Source organism: Budorcas taxicolor, chromosome 22, assembly GCF_023091745.1.
Source record: "Budorcas taxicolor isolate Tak-1 chromosome 22, Takin1.1, whole genome shotgun sequence".
NCBI classification, from domain to species: Eukaryota; Metazoa; Chordata; class Mammalia; order Artiodactyla; family Bovidae; genus Budorcas; species Budorcas taxicolor.
The window spans coordinates 47,426,601-47,440,428 of NC_068931.1; the positions used below are offsets into that span (position 1 = coordinate 47,426,601).

The window sequence follows — 13,828 nt, forward strand, 5'->3', positions numbered from 1 at the left end:
AACATAATAAGCACCAGGAATCGGGGTGTTAGGAGGAACCAGAAGGAGCAGAAAACCTCAAAACAGAACGAAGACCACATGTACAAGACTGACTTGAGAATTTCCTTAGCTTTAGAAAATTTCCACAGAATTTGTAAGATGCACTTAGCTTCTTATTCAGGAAGTCCCAGGCCCAGAATGAAGTTCAACAGTGTATCAGCTTAAACATAGGGTGCAGCACCACCCAGCCCCCGGTGCTAGGGGGCTACCATCAAGTACATCAGTGAGGAACACAAGCAAGCAACTCAGAGTTTTCTCTGGTGAGCTCACCTTTTAGCTTTTGCTGAGATGGGCACCAAGCTTTTCTTTCCTGATCAAGCTTGCTGCATAGGGAATCTGTAAGATAAAAACAAGCAAAACTCTCCAGGTGAGCTAAACTTGGAGATAGAGGTGTAATGGAGACCCTTGCCCTTCATTGTGCCTAGCGATTTGAATGCCTGCGGATCTGCCCTGAGGAGAAAAGGTCTCCATTCTCCCCAGCAGGGTGGCGCTTCTGGGATACAGCATTCCTAAGTCCCATTAGAAAGCATTTCAGGACAGAGCAGATGATCACACTAGACTGTTGCTACAGCTAGTCTCTGAGGTTCCTATGTGACATCTGACTTAAGAAGTTAAAAAAAAAACAAAACTTGCATTTAATAATATGGTATTCTTATGTCCAAGGTCACAAACAAGAATGTGATTACAAGCTAGTTCAATGTGACTTTTCATTTAACTAGAGCAATCAAATGTCTCATTATAAATCACAAATAAGATTAACTAAATACAAAGTATTACTCTGGGTAATTTCCCGGTAACTACTAAGAAGCATCAGAAATAATTGCACTGAACGGAAAATATGACCCTTGAGAATTCTACCTGAAACTTGAAAAATACTCTTCAATACTGGGGCTTTGAATGAAAGTCCCTCACACTTGATATGCTAGAAAATTCAAACAACTGAAACTGGACTACATGTATAATATTATTTAGATTTGCCTCTCCATTAAATCTAGTTATGTTATTCACCTTCATTATTACAAGATTAAGTTCAGAAATCTAGTGATTTAAGTCTATTTTACATTTAAAGAAACAGCCTCTAGAATGTAACATGAACTATGGCTGATATTATATAAAAGCAGCGAAGGAAATAAAACTATAGCCACTCAATTAAGTAATATTTTGTGTCTTGTTTTAGACATTTCTCACATTCCCAGTATATTTATGTTTTGCTCTCCTGGTCTACCAGTGCATAAATATGAACCTTTATTAACGGGAAGGAGCTACAAACCTACAGTGATGCTAGTGACTAAGATTAACTGGACCAGTTGGCCATAGTAACTGGTTTGTCAAATCAAACAGTCTTTTTGATGAGAAAGAGAGAAAAAACTAAAATAACTGTCTCAGTGTCTAGATACACAACCACAACATGGATGTATACAATGGAGACATATCCGATAAAGGGCAGGACAGCAGCACTGATGTTGCTTCATACAGGACCATAAAAAGTTCAGCGTCCTAATCTCACATTTTAGGACAAGAGCTAAGGTCAGCTAGATAACCACGACAAGAACAGTTACCCAGGGACCTACTCTAGGTAACTTGTCTTTCCACTCTGTGTTATGCTATAGCTGCTATTAACAGAGACACACTTGAACCTTGATTTTCCACTACGTTGTATGAAACAATATGCCAAAAATACACGGATCACCTCTCTCTTTAGATGAATGCTATCAGAGAGCCTTGAATGGAATTCTATTATTTAGGATAACAAGTGGAAAAGATGGAAACCTGGGGTATAGAGAATTACCTAATAAAATGCATTTGGGTCACTCTTGCATTTAGAAAGCATTCTCAACATCAAGATTAGATGCCACAAAGATTTAGTAAGTATCTTCTGTACCAGGCACTCACTACACGAGATAAGTTAATATCACCATGAGCCATCTCATCAAAGCCAGTAAAGTACTCACCCTAACCTAAAGAAAACTGCCTGAAGGGCACTACTTTCACATCTAAGTCAGAATGCTTTCTCTTTCTTTTTTCAGAAACAGCAACGCAGCATCTCATTAAGATGGGAAGCTGATAAGGAAATTCTTTAAGAGGACTCAGGGAAAAAAAGGACATTTCCAAATAAGCATATTTGATCCTCAAATCTCCAGACTGAAATTTAGATCTGTGTGAAGAACTGTTCATCTCACGTTGTGAGCTGAGAATTATTAATTCCAAGTCCTAAATCATGAATGATAAATAAAGAATATATTAGCATACGGCCCAGTTGCTCATGGAAACTATCCTATTTCATTGATTCTAAGATATACTTTTCCCCCTCAGATTTTAACATTTCTGAAATTGGCTGTACTGTGATTGATGGCATCCTAGAATAATAGTTAGAAGCTTCCTTTTCTTATGATACATCAAGTAATGGGCACTTTTATGATCGGTGGTGCATCAGGTTCTGTCTTCCGCATCTTGGGAAGCTTATGACCTTAGAGGCTCCATTTAAGACAATTACGCCATGTAAACCCCACATATTAGAATTCATAAAAGCTTTCTTTTCATCTTGATCAGCTTGGAAATCATCAAGATTGGCATGGACAAAAACCTCTGAAAGTTATTATGTAACTTCTAAATTACCTAGTTGGCTCTAGTGTACCAAAAGTATTGAGATTTTGCCAAAAAGGATAATTTCCTAGTTTGTGCCAAGAGAGAGTTAGTCTGAACGCAGACATTAAAGTGGATCTACATTTCAAAAAGAGAATGATGTGAAAAAGGATATACAACTTATAAACAAGTGACTGCATTGTCAAGATGCAAGGCAATAGATCAATAGCTGGAAGAGGACCCACTTTAGTCAAGCCATCTCCTGGAGAATCTTAAGGCGGCTTCCACAGACTTTCAGACTTATCTCAAGTCCTCTGATGTGTTACACATTTAGGCACAAAATCAAAATCCTCTAGGGACCCAGGGATATTTTCTAAAAATAAAGCGTTTGATCTACCTTTAAAAATACGTAAAACATATTTACATATGTAAAGCATACATTTACATATATAAAACTCTCCAGGTTCAGAGAGTAGAAATCTGGGCAAGTTCCCATCCTAGTCAATCCTAGAGCACCTCCAAGAAAAGGCCGTATTATCTTTGAAGAGCTGTGTCCTTGCCGAAGAGGGAACACTTCTCCAGCAACGATAAAGACCTGTCACTGCTCCTTTCCCTGCAAGGAAGCACAGGGCTCACACCATCAGAGAGCTGTAAACTGCTTTTTTACAAGTCCACAGTGGATGAAACATTAGTACTAAATCTAGTGGACTAACATGATGTTAATTGAGGCTTTGAATGAAGAACTTTGAGACCGGTTCCCCTTGGCTGTGTGTGACTGCAGCGTTCTGGAAAAACAGTAGAGGGCACCTAAAGACCAGCACATTTTAAAAGCGTTTTTTTTTTTTTTCCTTAATCTATGCGCCCTTGGTAGCAATCCAGCAAGTTCAAAGGATGTGAATCTGAGTCCAGACATTTATCGTGTTTTCTGTTGCAGCTTCACAATGTTCTTCAAGAACGATGACTAATGTCTTCAACAACTATGCCTTCAACTATGACATGCCTTGAACAAAGCTAATGGTAGTAGCCTCTACATATATGTACTTGCTTTAAAAAAAGTGTTGCCAAATTAGCAATGAAAAAAAAAAAAAAGGTTATCAAGACATTATAGTAATCTCGGCTCATGTTGTAAATTATATTATATCTTAGTCCTTGGAAAAACTTTAATCAAAAGGTCATATACTCTTATAGATGTAGAAAGAAACTTATGCTTACCAGGGGTTAAAAATGGGGAGGGATAAATTGGGAGATTGGGATTGATATATACACACTACTATATATGCAATAGATAGCTAATAAGGATAACTAAAAATGCTTTTTTCCTATTGTCTAGCACAGAGAACTCTACTTAGTACTCTGTAATGGCCTATATGGGAAAAGAATCTAAGAAAGAGTGACATATATATATATGTATAACTGATTCACTTTGCCATACAGCTAAAACTAACACAATATTGTCAATCAACCATACACTAGTAAAAATCTTTAAAACAATGTCATACACTTAGTAAAATACCTTCATTTCATTCTTTAAAAAAACTACAAATAACATTGTCACAGTTTTTTCACTTTCTTCTTAATCCTAAAGGATAATGGTTTTGGTTTACAAATTGAATACTTTTTCCCTAGAATCATAATTCACTTGTGAATGAGAAATCTTTTGCTCTTGATTATATTTAGTGTAATAAACATCTTCATGAACTTGCTAATTCTAAAAATGTTTTTGATTCATACCGAGAGGAACATATTTCTTTGTATGAATAAATCTAGTTTGGTAACGAAAACATTTTAAGCATTTGAAAACCCAAGGCAGAGGTGGAGGGCTATAACATAAACTGTGTTAAGAACATTAAAACTCTAATTTTAAGCTATTTGTAAAGAAAAAAAAAAAATTAGCTTGTGGCCCAGGTATGTTAAACAAACTGCATATGCTTTAAATCTCACATTGAAATAAATGCACATTCATTTATAAATGTACAAAGAGAATCAATCATTTGAATCTATAGCCACCACAACTTTGCATTTAACAAACTGTAAAAGGAAGCAACGGTATGGAGATTACAGTCAGCAGAGAATCTAAAAATGCAGGCACCAAAGAAATTCATAAGTTTTCTTTCTACGGCAATGATACCCAAGATGCTTTCAATATAATCTTGAATAAGAACACTGTGTAACAGCATAGGATAAATGCATTGTGGGTCTATGGGAATTGTTACAAAATATGATGGTTTTATTATACTTGAATTTTCTATGACTGCAGGATACAGTAGGTTTTCATCTCATTTAAAGGAAAAGAAACCTATTCTGCAGGTAAATGACTATTCTGTAACTTATGCTCTATACACTTTAAATATAAAATAATTTAAGCATAAATGAATAAAATAATTTTGGTGAATTGTTCTGTTCTCAAGGAACAAAGTATGTATCCATATTTAGTGATGAGTTAGAGCACTAAACCAAAAATACTGAGAAAGACAATAATTGTGATACCTGGCAACCTGATTTAGATATAATTCTAAAGACATTTTTCTCCAGGTACTCTAGCAAATACAAGCTGAATAAGGGACAGGATGTTTCCATTCAAGAAATCTTGAGTCCACTGCCTCAATTCTAAAGCAGATGGTATCGTGTGAACACAAGTCCTTCTTGCACAAATGTATCTTTAGCCAATAGTTCCACTAACAGAGGTACTACTTCGGGAAAGAGCATGCCATTAAATTGATTATTTATACTGGCATAGCATTTTATGATTTACATCTGCATTTCATGCTTATTAAGCACTTGTGCCTTATCATATAACCTATCAAGATACTAGGTTGGCCCTTCAATGGGTCCCTTTGGTTTAGAAACTGATACAATGAACTATATAGGATGAATCTTGAACTCAAGTTTGCAGACCTTAAAGCTTGTATCTGTTAGTAAAGCATAAGCTCCTGGTAATTCACTAGTGGGGCTTCCCAGGTGGTGCAGTGGTAAAGAATTCGCTGCCAAAGCAGGAGATGCAAGAGACGCAGGTTTGAACCCTGGGTGGGGAAGATTGCCTTGAGTAGGAAATGGCCACCCGCTCCAGTATTCTGCTGGAAAATTCCATGAACAGAGCAGCCTGGCGGGCTACCGTCCAGAGTCAAACCCGACTGAGCATGCATGCACAATTCACTAGTAAGGCTTCTTTTAATAGTTTTGGTAGTAGTTACCCAGCACAAAAAAATATGTGGGGAAATCAGGACCAAGCCGGGAAAATCTGGAAAAGAATTAAGAGGATGGCTACATTAGATTATCAGAATCAGGGGCATCCATGGGTGGTGATTAATTCAGCAATGTCTACTGATAGCTATTTGATATTAGACACCATGCTTGATGTTGAAGGCAACATGAAGACCCGGACATTTCAGGATAGGGGACACAAAAGCAGGGGAAGAAGCAGAAGGAATAAATCATGCCTATTTCACCAGTTTTCATGTTGGCAGTGTGGATGTGCTTTTGTGGATTTCAGGAATTACATGGTACCTACAAGGGTTGGGGGGAAACATTCCAACTCCTCCCAAAGAATTTAATTTGCAATCAGGAGAATTTACTATCTAGAGGCATATGAATTAATAACACTTATCTAGATAAATGACGACATGACGATAGAATACTTTGCAATACAATAATGATATTTTGCAATACCAGTTTGTACCATCCCATACACCAAATATCTCAAAAGACATGAGACATTTTTCCCTTTATTAATACTGTCTGCTTATCACATGGATGCAATGTCACGTCCTCTTTTACTAAAGAAACCAAGTGTCAAAGAAAATTAAGACATTAAAGTTACATAACTGGCCTTAATAACTAGCACTAAAATAATTATTTAGCTTCCTTTCCTAATGCCCATTTTGCTATGTTCATCACCACCCAGGAGTCACACATTTTTGGTTGCACGTACGCCAATTTTTGTTTTAAGAGTCTGAAAATCGTATCCTATGTAAAATAAGTAAAGTCTTAAAATTTTATATCCTTGTACCTCTGATTCTATCTTTATATTCTTTCTTTGGGCAAATTAAGCAATACATAAATTCACAGCAAGTAATAAGCAGCTCTTATTATCTAGGTATCAAAAGCTAAGGACAGTAGACACTTTTCTTTTTTAACTCCTGTGGGGGATTAGTGGCCAACTGATTAAGAAAATGCTTTTCTTCCCCAGTGAATTTAGGTGCAAATAAAACTAACACGAACAAAACCAAAACAAGAAGAAGGATCCTATTTAGGAGGATCTTACGTTGAGGTGGTTTTCAGAACTGAGAGTCGTTAACCAGCACTTGAGATCCAGGAAAACCTCAGAAGGAGGGTTAGAGTTAGCAGCACTTTTAATAGAGCCCTCAGAATGGGGGAAAATGTCATGAAATACAAGGATGCTTTCAAAATGACTCTCGGCAATCTCCATTAAAGCAAGCACGATTTTCTCCCACGCAGAAAGGAAACATCAATAACCATCTTTCTTAAATAATCTTGACAGAGAGCTAGATGCTTGGCTCTCTAGACAAGACAGGCGAGTCTGCATAGACAAACATTTCATGGCAGAAGGATAGTGGGGACCAGCTCAGAAACGCCAAACAACCCAAATTATAACAACAGTGCTGTGAATAACATTAAGAATCAGTGTTACGTCTTTACCCAAGTGATTAAAAATATCTTACAAAAACTGAGCAGAGATTATTTCCCCATTGTACTCATGAAAATGAGGAAGCTTGGGAGATGACTTTCAAAGCACCAATAAATAATACCAGATGCGTCTGCATGGGGATAAAGGGCGAGAAAAACAGAAAAAGAAAATACAACTCAAAAAACAAAAACAAAACACTCACACCATTAATTAGTAGATGTTTTCCTGTTTCCCTGTTTCTGTATCAACAGATCTCAGTCCGTGTCCACTTTCAGACACGATTAGGATAGAGTGAGTAACATACTTCATTTGGAAATAATTCGTTTCTTTTCATCATCCTTCAAGGGAATTTAATTGATGAATTGTGTTTATACTAAGTTCTATTGACAGTGGTGGGCCTGGCTCAGGTCTGGATGGTGGAGGGAGGGGGAAGACAAAGACAATGGCCCTTCCCTGGGCCTCTGGCACAGCCCCGCGCTGTGTTCGGAGGTTTGCACAGTGGAAGACGATGCAGGTACCTCTGGTTCACTCTCAGAGACGATGTACACATCTGTCCATCAACACATGGTAGGTAGTTACATTTAGAGGAAACATACTGACACATCTGTTTATCCTGCATCTAAGTAAATCTCTTGGCAATTAGCATCTAAACCAGCGGAGAGGTGAGTGGACCAAAGGATTTCAAGGCAAAACCAGGAGCAGCTTCATACATATCAGGTGGTTTTGAAAACAAACCCATCACCTTGAATTTATTTTTAAGTAGAAATGCATCTTACAATTTGTAACTGTTGCACCATTTCTTCTCTGTAGGCTAGCTCCCTTTTCATCTGATCCTGGAAATTATCTGGAAGGAGCGAGAAACAGGGAAAGAAATTAATTAAAGTGCAAAATCTACTTTTGGTATATTTAGCACATTGATGGTATAGTACATTACTGACAGTTCCACAGAAACACTCCCCCTTAAAAAAATTTTTTTTTTAACTGGAGTATAATTGCTTTACAATGTGTTGATTTCTGCTGTACAACAATGTGAATCAGCCATAAGAATATATATATATATATATATATATATATATATATATATATATCCCTTTCCTCTTGAACCTCCCTCCAAACCCTACTCCCCACCAGCCCACCTGTCTAGGTCATCACAGAGCATCTGGGTGAGCTCTCTGTGCTATGGTTATTTGAAGACATATTTTCTCCAAGACTGTGGTTTAATCAGAATAAATAGTAAATTCTGAGAGTGTATTAGTCACTCAGTCATGTCCAACTCTTTGTAACCCCATGTAGCCTTCCAGGCTCTTCTGTCCATGGGATTCTGGTGGGACTGGTGGGCTACAGTCTACAGAGTTGCAAAGAGTTGGACATGACTGAAGCAACTTACCATGCACACACATATGCCTCAATCGGAGAAGGAAGGAAGGATCTTTAAGAGATACTGTGCAAAATATCTTTGCCATTCTACATATTGATCATTTTTATTGTATTTCCAGAAAGGAATAACTTCTTAATGTGTATCTTGCTGTTTCATCTTTTCCATGTGATCTTTTTAAAAGGGGGACTTGGCTAACTTCAGCTTTTTCAGCTTTAATTGAGAAATTGACCTGATCTCACATGAATCTGTGCTGGATGGCCAGGGCAGGGCCTTGAAGAAACCAGAAACTCTGTCATCTTTTCTTCTCTTCTTTTCATCTTGGCAGCCAGCTGGTGTGAGTCCTGTATATTCCACCTCCATCTTCTCTTTGTCATTGTTACCTCCCAAATGCAGGCACCTCTTGCCTGAAAAATTTCCCAACCAACCATCCGGCCTCCACCTCCTTCCTCTTCAAATCCCTTTCACTCTCCTGCTTAAAAGTCCATGATGGTTTCCCATCACTTTCAAGGAGATAAACCCTTTACCATTCATGAGATTACGGATACTTAGAAACTAAAAACACTGTTCTTTTTATTTTTTGACTTCTATCAAGGACACTTTCTCCTTGGAAGAAAGAAAAGCTATGACAAACCTAGACAGCATATTAAAAAGCAGAGATATCACTTTGCTGATAAAGGTCCATCTAGTCAAAGCCATGGCTTTTCTAGTAGTCATGTACGGATGTGAGAGTTGGACCATAAAGAAGGCTGAGCACCAAAGAATTGATGCTTTTGAACTATGGTACTGGAGAAGACTCTTGAAAGTCCCTTGGACAGCAAAGAGATAAACCCAGTCAATCCTAAAGGAAATCAGTCCTGAATATTCATTGGAAGTACTGATGCTAAAGCTGAAACTCCAATACTTTGGCCACCTGATGTGAAGAGCTGACTCACTGGAAAAGACCCTGATGCTGGCAAAGACTGAAGGCAGGAAGAGAAGTGTGTGACAGAGGATGAGATGGTTGGCATCATTGATTCAATGCATATGAGTTTGAGCAAACTCTGGGAGATAGTGAAGGACAGGGAGGCCTAGCATGCTGCAGCCCATGGGGTTGCAAAGAGTCACACAGGAACAACAAATCTTTCTATAATATTTTTAATAATTTTAAGAGATTTTAATTTAATTATTTTAATTTTAAGAGACTTAAAAAAGATAGAGCAGTTTTAGGTTCCCAACAAAATGAAGAAGAAGCTACAGAGATTTCCTATACATACTCCCCTATTACCAACATCACTCACCAGAACTGACCACCAAGAATGAACCTATACTGACATGCCATTATCACCTGAAGTCCATAGTTTACCTTAGGATTCACTCTTGGTGTTTTGTACAGTCTGTGTATTTGGACAAGTCTATAGTGACATGTCTCTGTCGTCACAATATTGGGCAGAACATTCTCACTGCCCTGAAATCCTCCATGCTCTACTCATTCACTGCTCCCCTCCCCTCCATCTCTAGCAGACTTGATCTTTTTATCCTCTCCACAGTCTTGACTTTTATAACATGTATTTTTTTAAAGACCCATTTCCTATTCTCATCTCAGAACTTGATGGGAAAGTTGCTGTAATAGAGGTAAGTCTGTAGTACTGTGCAAGGGTTAGAGGAGGAGCCCTGATTCCCTTGGAGGGTGACCGGCGAGGAAAGTGGGGAGGAGATGTGATCAGCACTCTGCACTAAGTCGTGGAGGCTGAGTGGGGAACAGCAAGTACTCAGCTGACTACAGCGCAGCGGTGGAGGAAGCTCCCTGCACCCCATCACCCGCCAAACCACGCTCCAGTCTTCACACATGCACTGTACTCCCAGCCACCGTGTGATTACCACTGGTGTGACCTTGCCCTTAGAGCAAACCTCTCCCATTTCTTCAAGCTCAAATGTTATGTCTCCCAGCATGTTCTCTGATTCTCCTGCCCTCTGCTTCCAGGATCCATCACCCTTCTCTTCTACTCCTCCAGTACTGCACACATATCTCTGTTCATGCATCCACCGTTCATACTATGATTAGGTGTCATACATGTGTCTTTGAGGTAAACAGTGAGGGCAGACAGATATATTTTAGACACTTCTAAAATTTCCAAAGCCCACCACAGTGCTTGACACACGGCAGGGGCTGGTTAATGGATGAAGAATGAAAAGAGCACTGAAATATCCACCAGAAGGTCTGGATCTGCCTTGAATGACAGTTAGCCGGCTCGAGGCGCAGACCCTTATCTGAACAAACAAGGGTATGGAATAATGTGCTCTGTAAGGCCCTTTCCTTCTCTAGTGCTTTAAGATTTGATGACAAGGCAAATTGACTTGGTTGGGCTTCAGACATCCAGTTCTCTTTCCTGTACTGGTAGATGAGAAGTGGGTAATTTTGACTTGCACTGATAACAATTAGGAGTCAGGGGCTGTATGAGGGGCTGGCATCCACCTGCCACCTCAGGATGCTCTGGAGGTGGGTCAAAGCCCATAGACTGGGCACAAGGCAATAAGAACCAGCATTCCATCAGCATCCTTGGCCCCGTGCCTGGGCCAGACACCTTCAGAAGATCAGTGTGCTTTCCAGAGGCCAGAGTACATCCCAAACAGGCATCCATCTGTGAAGACGAGACATGCCCTCTGAGCCTTGGCAGCTTCCTCTGTCCCTCTTGAGCTCCACAGTGCCTCTGATCAGGGTGGGAACTGAGAGGGGTGGGAACGAAGTCTGCCTGAAGCTGGCTGTGCCACTTCCCTGGAATCCCAGGAGAGGCTGATTTTGGAGGAGGAAAGAGCTAAGGGCAATTTAGAGTGGAATGATGGTAGCTAGCCCTTACTTAATTCATGCTCATGGCTCTCTGATGGCATACAGTACAATTCTTTAAATTAAAATGAAAACAAAAGGCTATTAAAGTGATAGAAAAATGGTGAATATTTTTATAGAAGTGGAATGAGGAAAGGTGTCAAAGACAAAAAGCAAGCCAGAAAGACTGATAGACTTGATTAGATAAAAATTTAAAGCTTTGATGTGACAACAAATGCAAACACAAAACACCAAAGTCAACATTTTAAAATGAACTGAAGCAAAAAAAAATTTGCAACATGATACAGAATTAATATTTTAGTATGTAAAAAGTTCACACAAACCATAAGAAAATGAACATATCAAAAGAAATATGAGGAAAGACTATGGCATTCACAACACGTACAAAGGGACGGCAGATATAGGCAAAGTGTTTAATATCCCCAGCAATGAAAGAAAAGGAAATAATATGAGGAACCACTTTTTCCATTTAAGTTACCAAAGATCTAAAGAAAAGATGACACATGGTGTTTCAAGGATGGGAATATGAATCCCACGTTTTGGGAAAGCAACATAAAATTTTGCATCAAGAGCTTTGAAAAGATCATGTCTTTGACACAGCAGTTCTTTTAGGAGTTTATCCTAAGAAAATGATCATGGATTTGTGCAAAGATATAGTAACAATGATGTCTAAAACTTGGGTAAACTTTAATGTCCAACATAAGATTACATTTATAGACTGCTGGGTAGTCAAGAAAAGAAGTTCACGTTAAGTGGAAAAAAGGAAGGTTAAAAAAAAATAGCGTGTGTAATATTTTATTTTGTTTAAACAATGACTTAATATGCATTAGAAAGGCTGCAACTCCAAAATGTTGACATTGGTTTTCTCTAGGTGACAAGATTATGGGTGATTTTTATTTTCTTTCTTTTATATTTCTGCATACTTAAACTTTTCTACAACAAGCATAAATTGGGAGATATAAAGACTGCTAACTGGCAAAAGAAAAAAACTGAAAAGTTTGCTATGCTCTAAGGCGATGAAGGCACAATTTAACTGGAGATGAAAAAATCAGTAAGCTGATTTCTCTAATGAGAATTACTTAGAGCCCAACAACGGAGGTGGCAGAAAAAGCACTGAAGGCAGTCTCCCAGCCAAACACAGTGGCAACACCTGTGTTCCGCACACACGGACAGTCTGGAAAGCCAGAGAGTCTTTCAAACAGCAACAAGAAGTATCCAGCCTACGTTCCTGGCACTAGAAATAAGGAGAGGACTCATACGGTAGCTCTAATTCCCCCCGTAGAGCCTACTTATCACGCAATAAGCTTTGGGGGCTTATTTCATTTACACAGTCTTCATTTTGTTGTCACTGCTTTTAAACAATAATGGAGACTTTTGATCCATACCATGTTTTAGAAACTCCCTTCGCTCCTTCTCCAGAGGACACTGTATAAAGAGTGAGCAAAGCAGAATTCTGTGATTCTACTGATCACAGAATGAAGCTAGTAACAGCCACAGGTGAAAGACGGGATGACCATATTCAGACGGACGAAATATAGTTGGGTCTTTTAAGAAGTAATCTTAAAAGGAACTTGGAAACAGATTTTTAAATAAAAATCTAAAACAATGACATGATTAACACCTACCAGTTAAGTTTTTCACAAAGCCTCAGTCATTAGGCCTTCCTTGTTGCAAACCATTGGCCTTTTTACTTGGTTCTCTCAGTGCCATGAATTTGTCATCATATCTGCAAATCCAAGGACTCAATTCATGAGTCCTCACTAATCTCCTTTATCAGTGATCCAATCTCATCATCTCTTTGAATATGACACCCAAACTTATATCAACCATTGATTGAGAGTACACTCTATGCCCACAATTTCTTGGGTGGGCAGCAACAAAGACAGCTTCCTGAGCTTATTTACAACTGTCAGGCGGAGGGTGAAAGAATCAGTGAGGAGTTAACAAAAAACACCAGTGGAACTAGGACTTCAGCAAAGCGTGCATACTGCAAGAGCAGGAAGGCTTCCTGGAGGTGGCGGGACTAGAGCTATGTTCCAAACGATGAGGAGCACCTAGACGAGGAACTAGACTAGAGAAACAAGGGGTGCAGAGGTGGAAAATGAGAGGTGAGGGCTGTCCGTGGGGTAACGAGCTGAACAGGGGGAGAAGGAGAAATATGTAGGGTGAGTGGGGCAATTATGGAGGGTTTTAAAAGCCAGTCAGGAGTCAGATTAGTTGCAATATGATCAGCACCAGAAAACCACTATAGTGCGTGGAAGATGTGGCACCAAAGGTAGATTTTTAGGAAGGCTGGGCTAGTGGCAGCAAGCAGAAAGAGCTGGAGTTGGGAAGGGAGGTAAGGACCCAGGGTTACACCCTG

The 13,828-nt window shown here is 39.1% G+C and overlaps 1 protein-coding gene across 1 annotated transcript in view; it reads right to left on the minus strand.

Annotated features, from left to right (window-relative positions):
- Positions 1-312: 312 nt before the first annotated feature.
- SKOR2 (SKI family transcriptional corepressor 2) overlaps positions 313-13,828 on the minus strand; it is a 34,278-nt gene continuing 20,762 nt past the window's right edge. Inside the window, exons 6-7 of the mRNA XM_052660587.1 lie at positions 8,044-8,111; positions 313-375 (exon numbers count right to left, since the gene is read on the minus strand). Of these exons, the coding sequence (XP_052516547.1) occupies positions 313-375; positions 8,044-8,111 (131 nt within the window). The remainder of the gene's footprint in view (positions 376-8,043; positions 8,112-13,828) is intronic.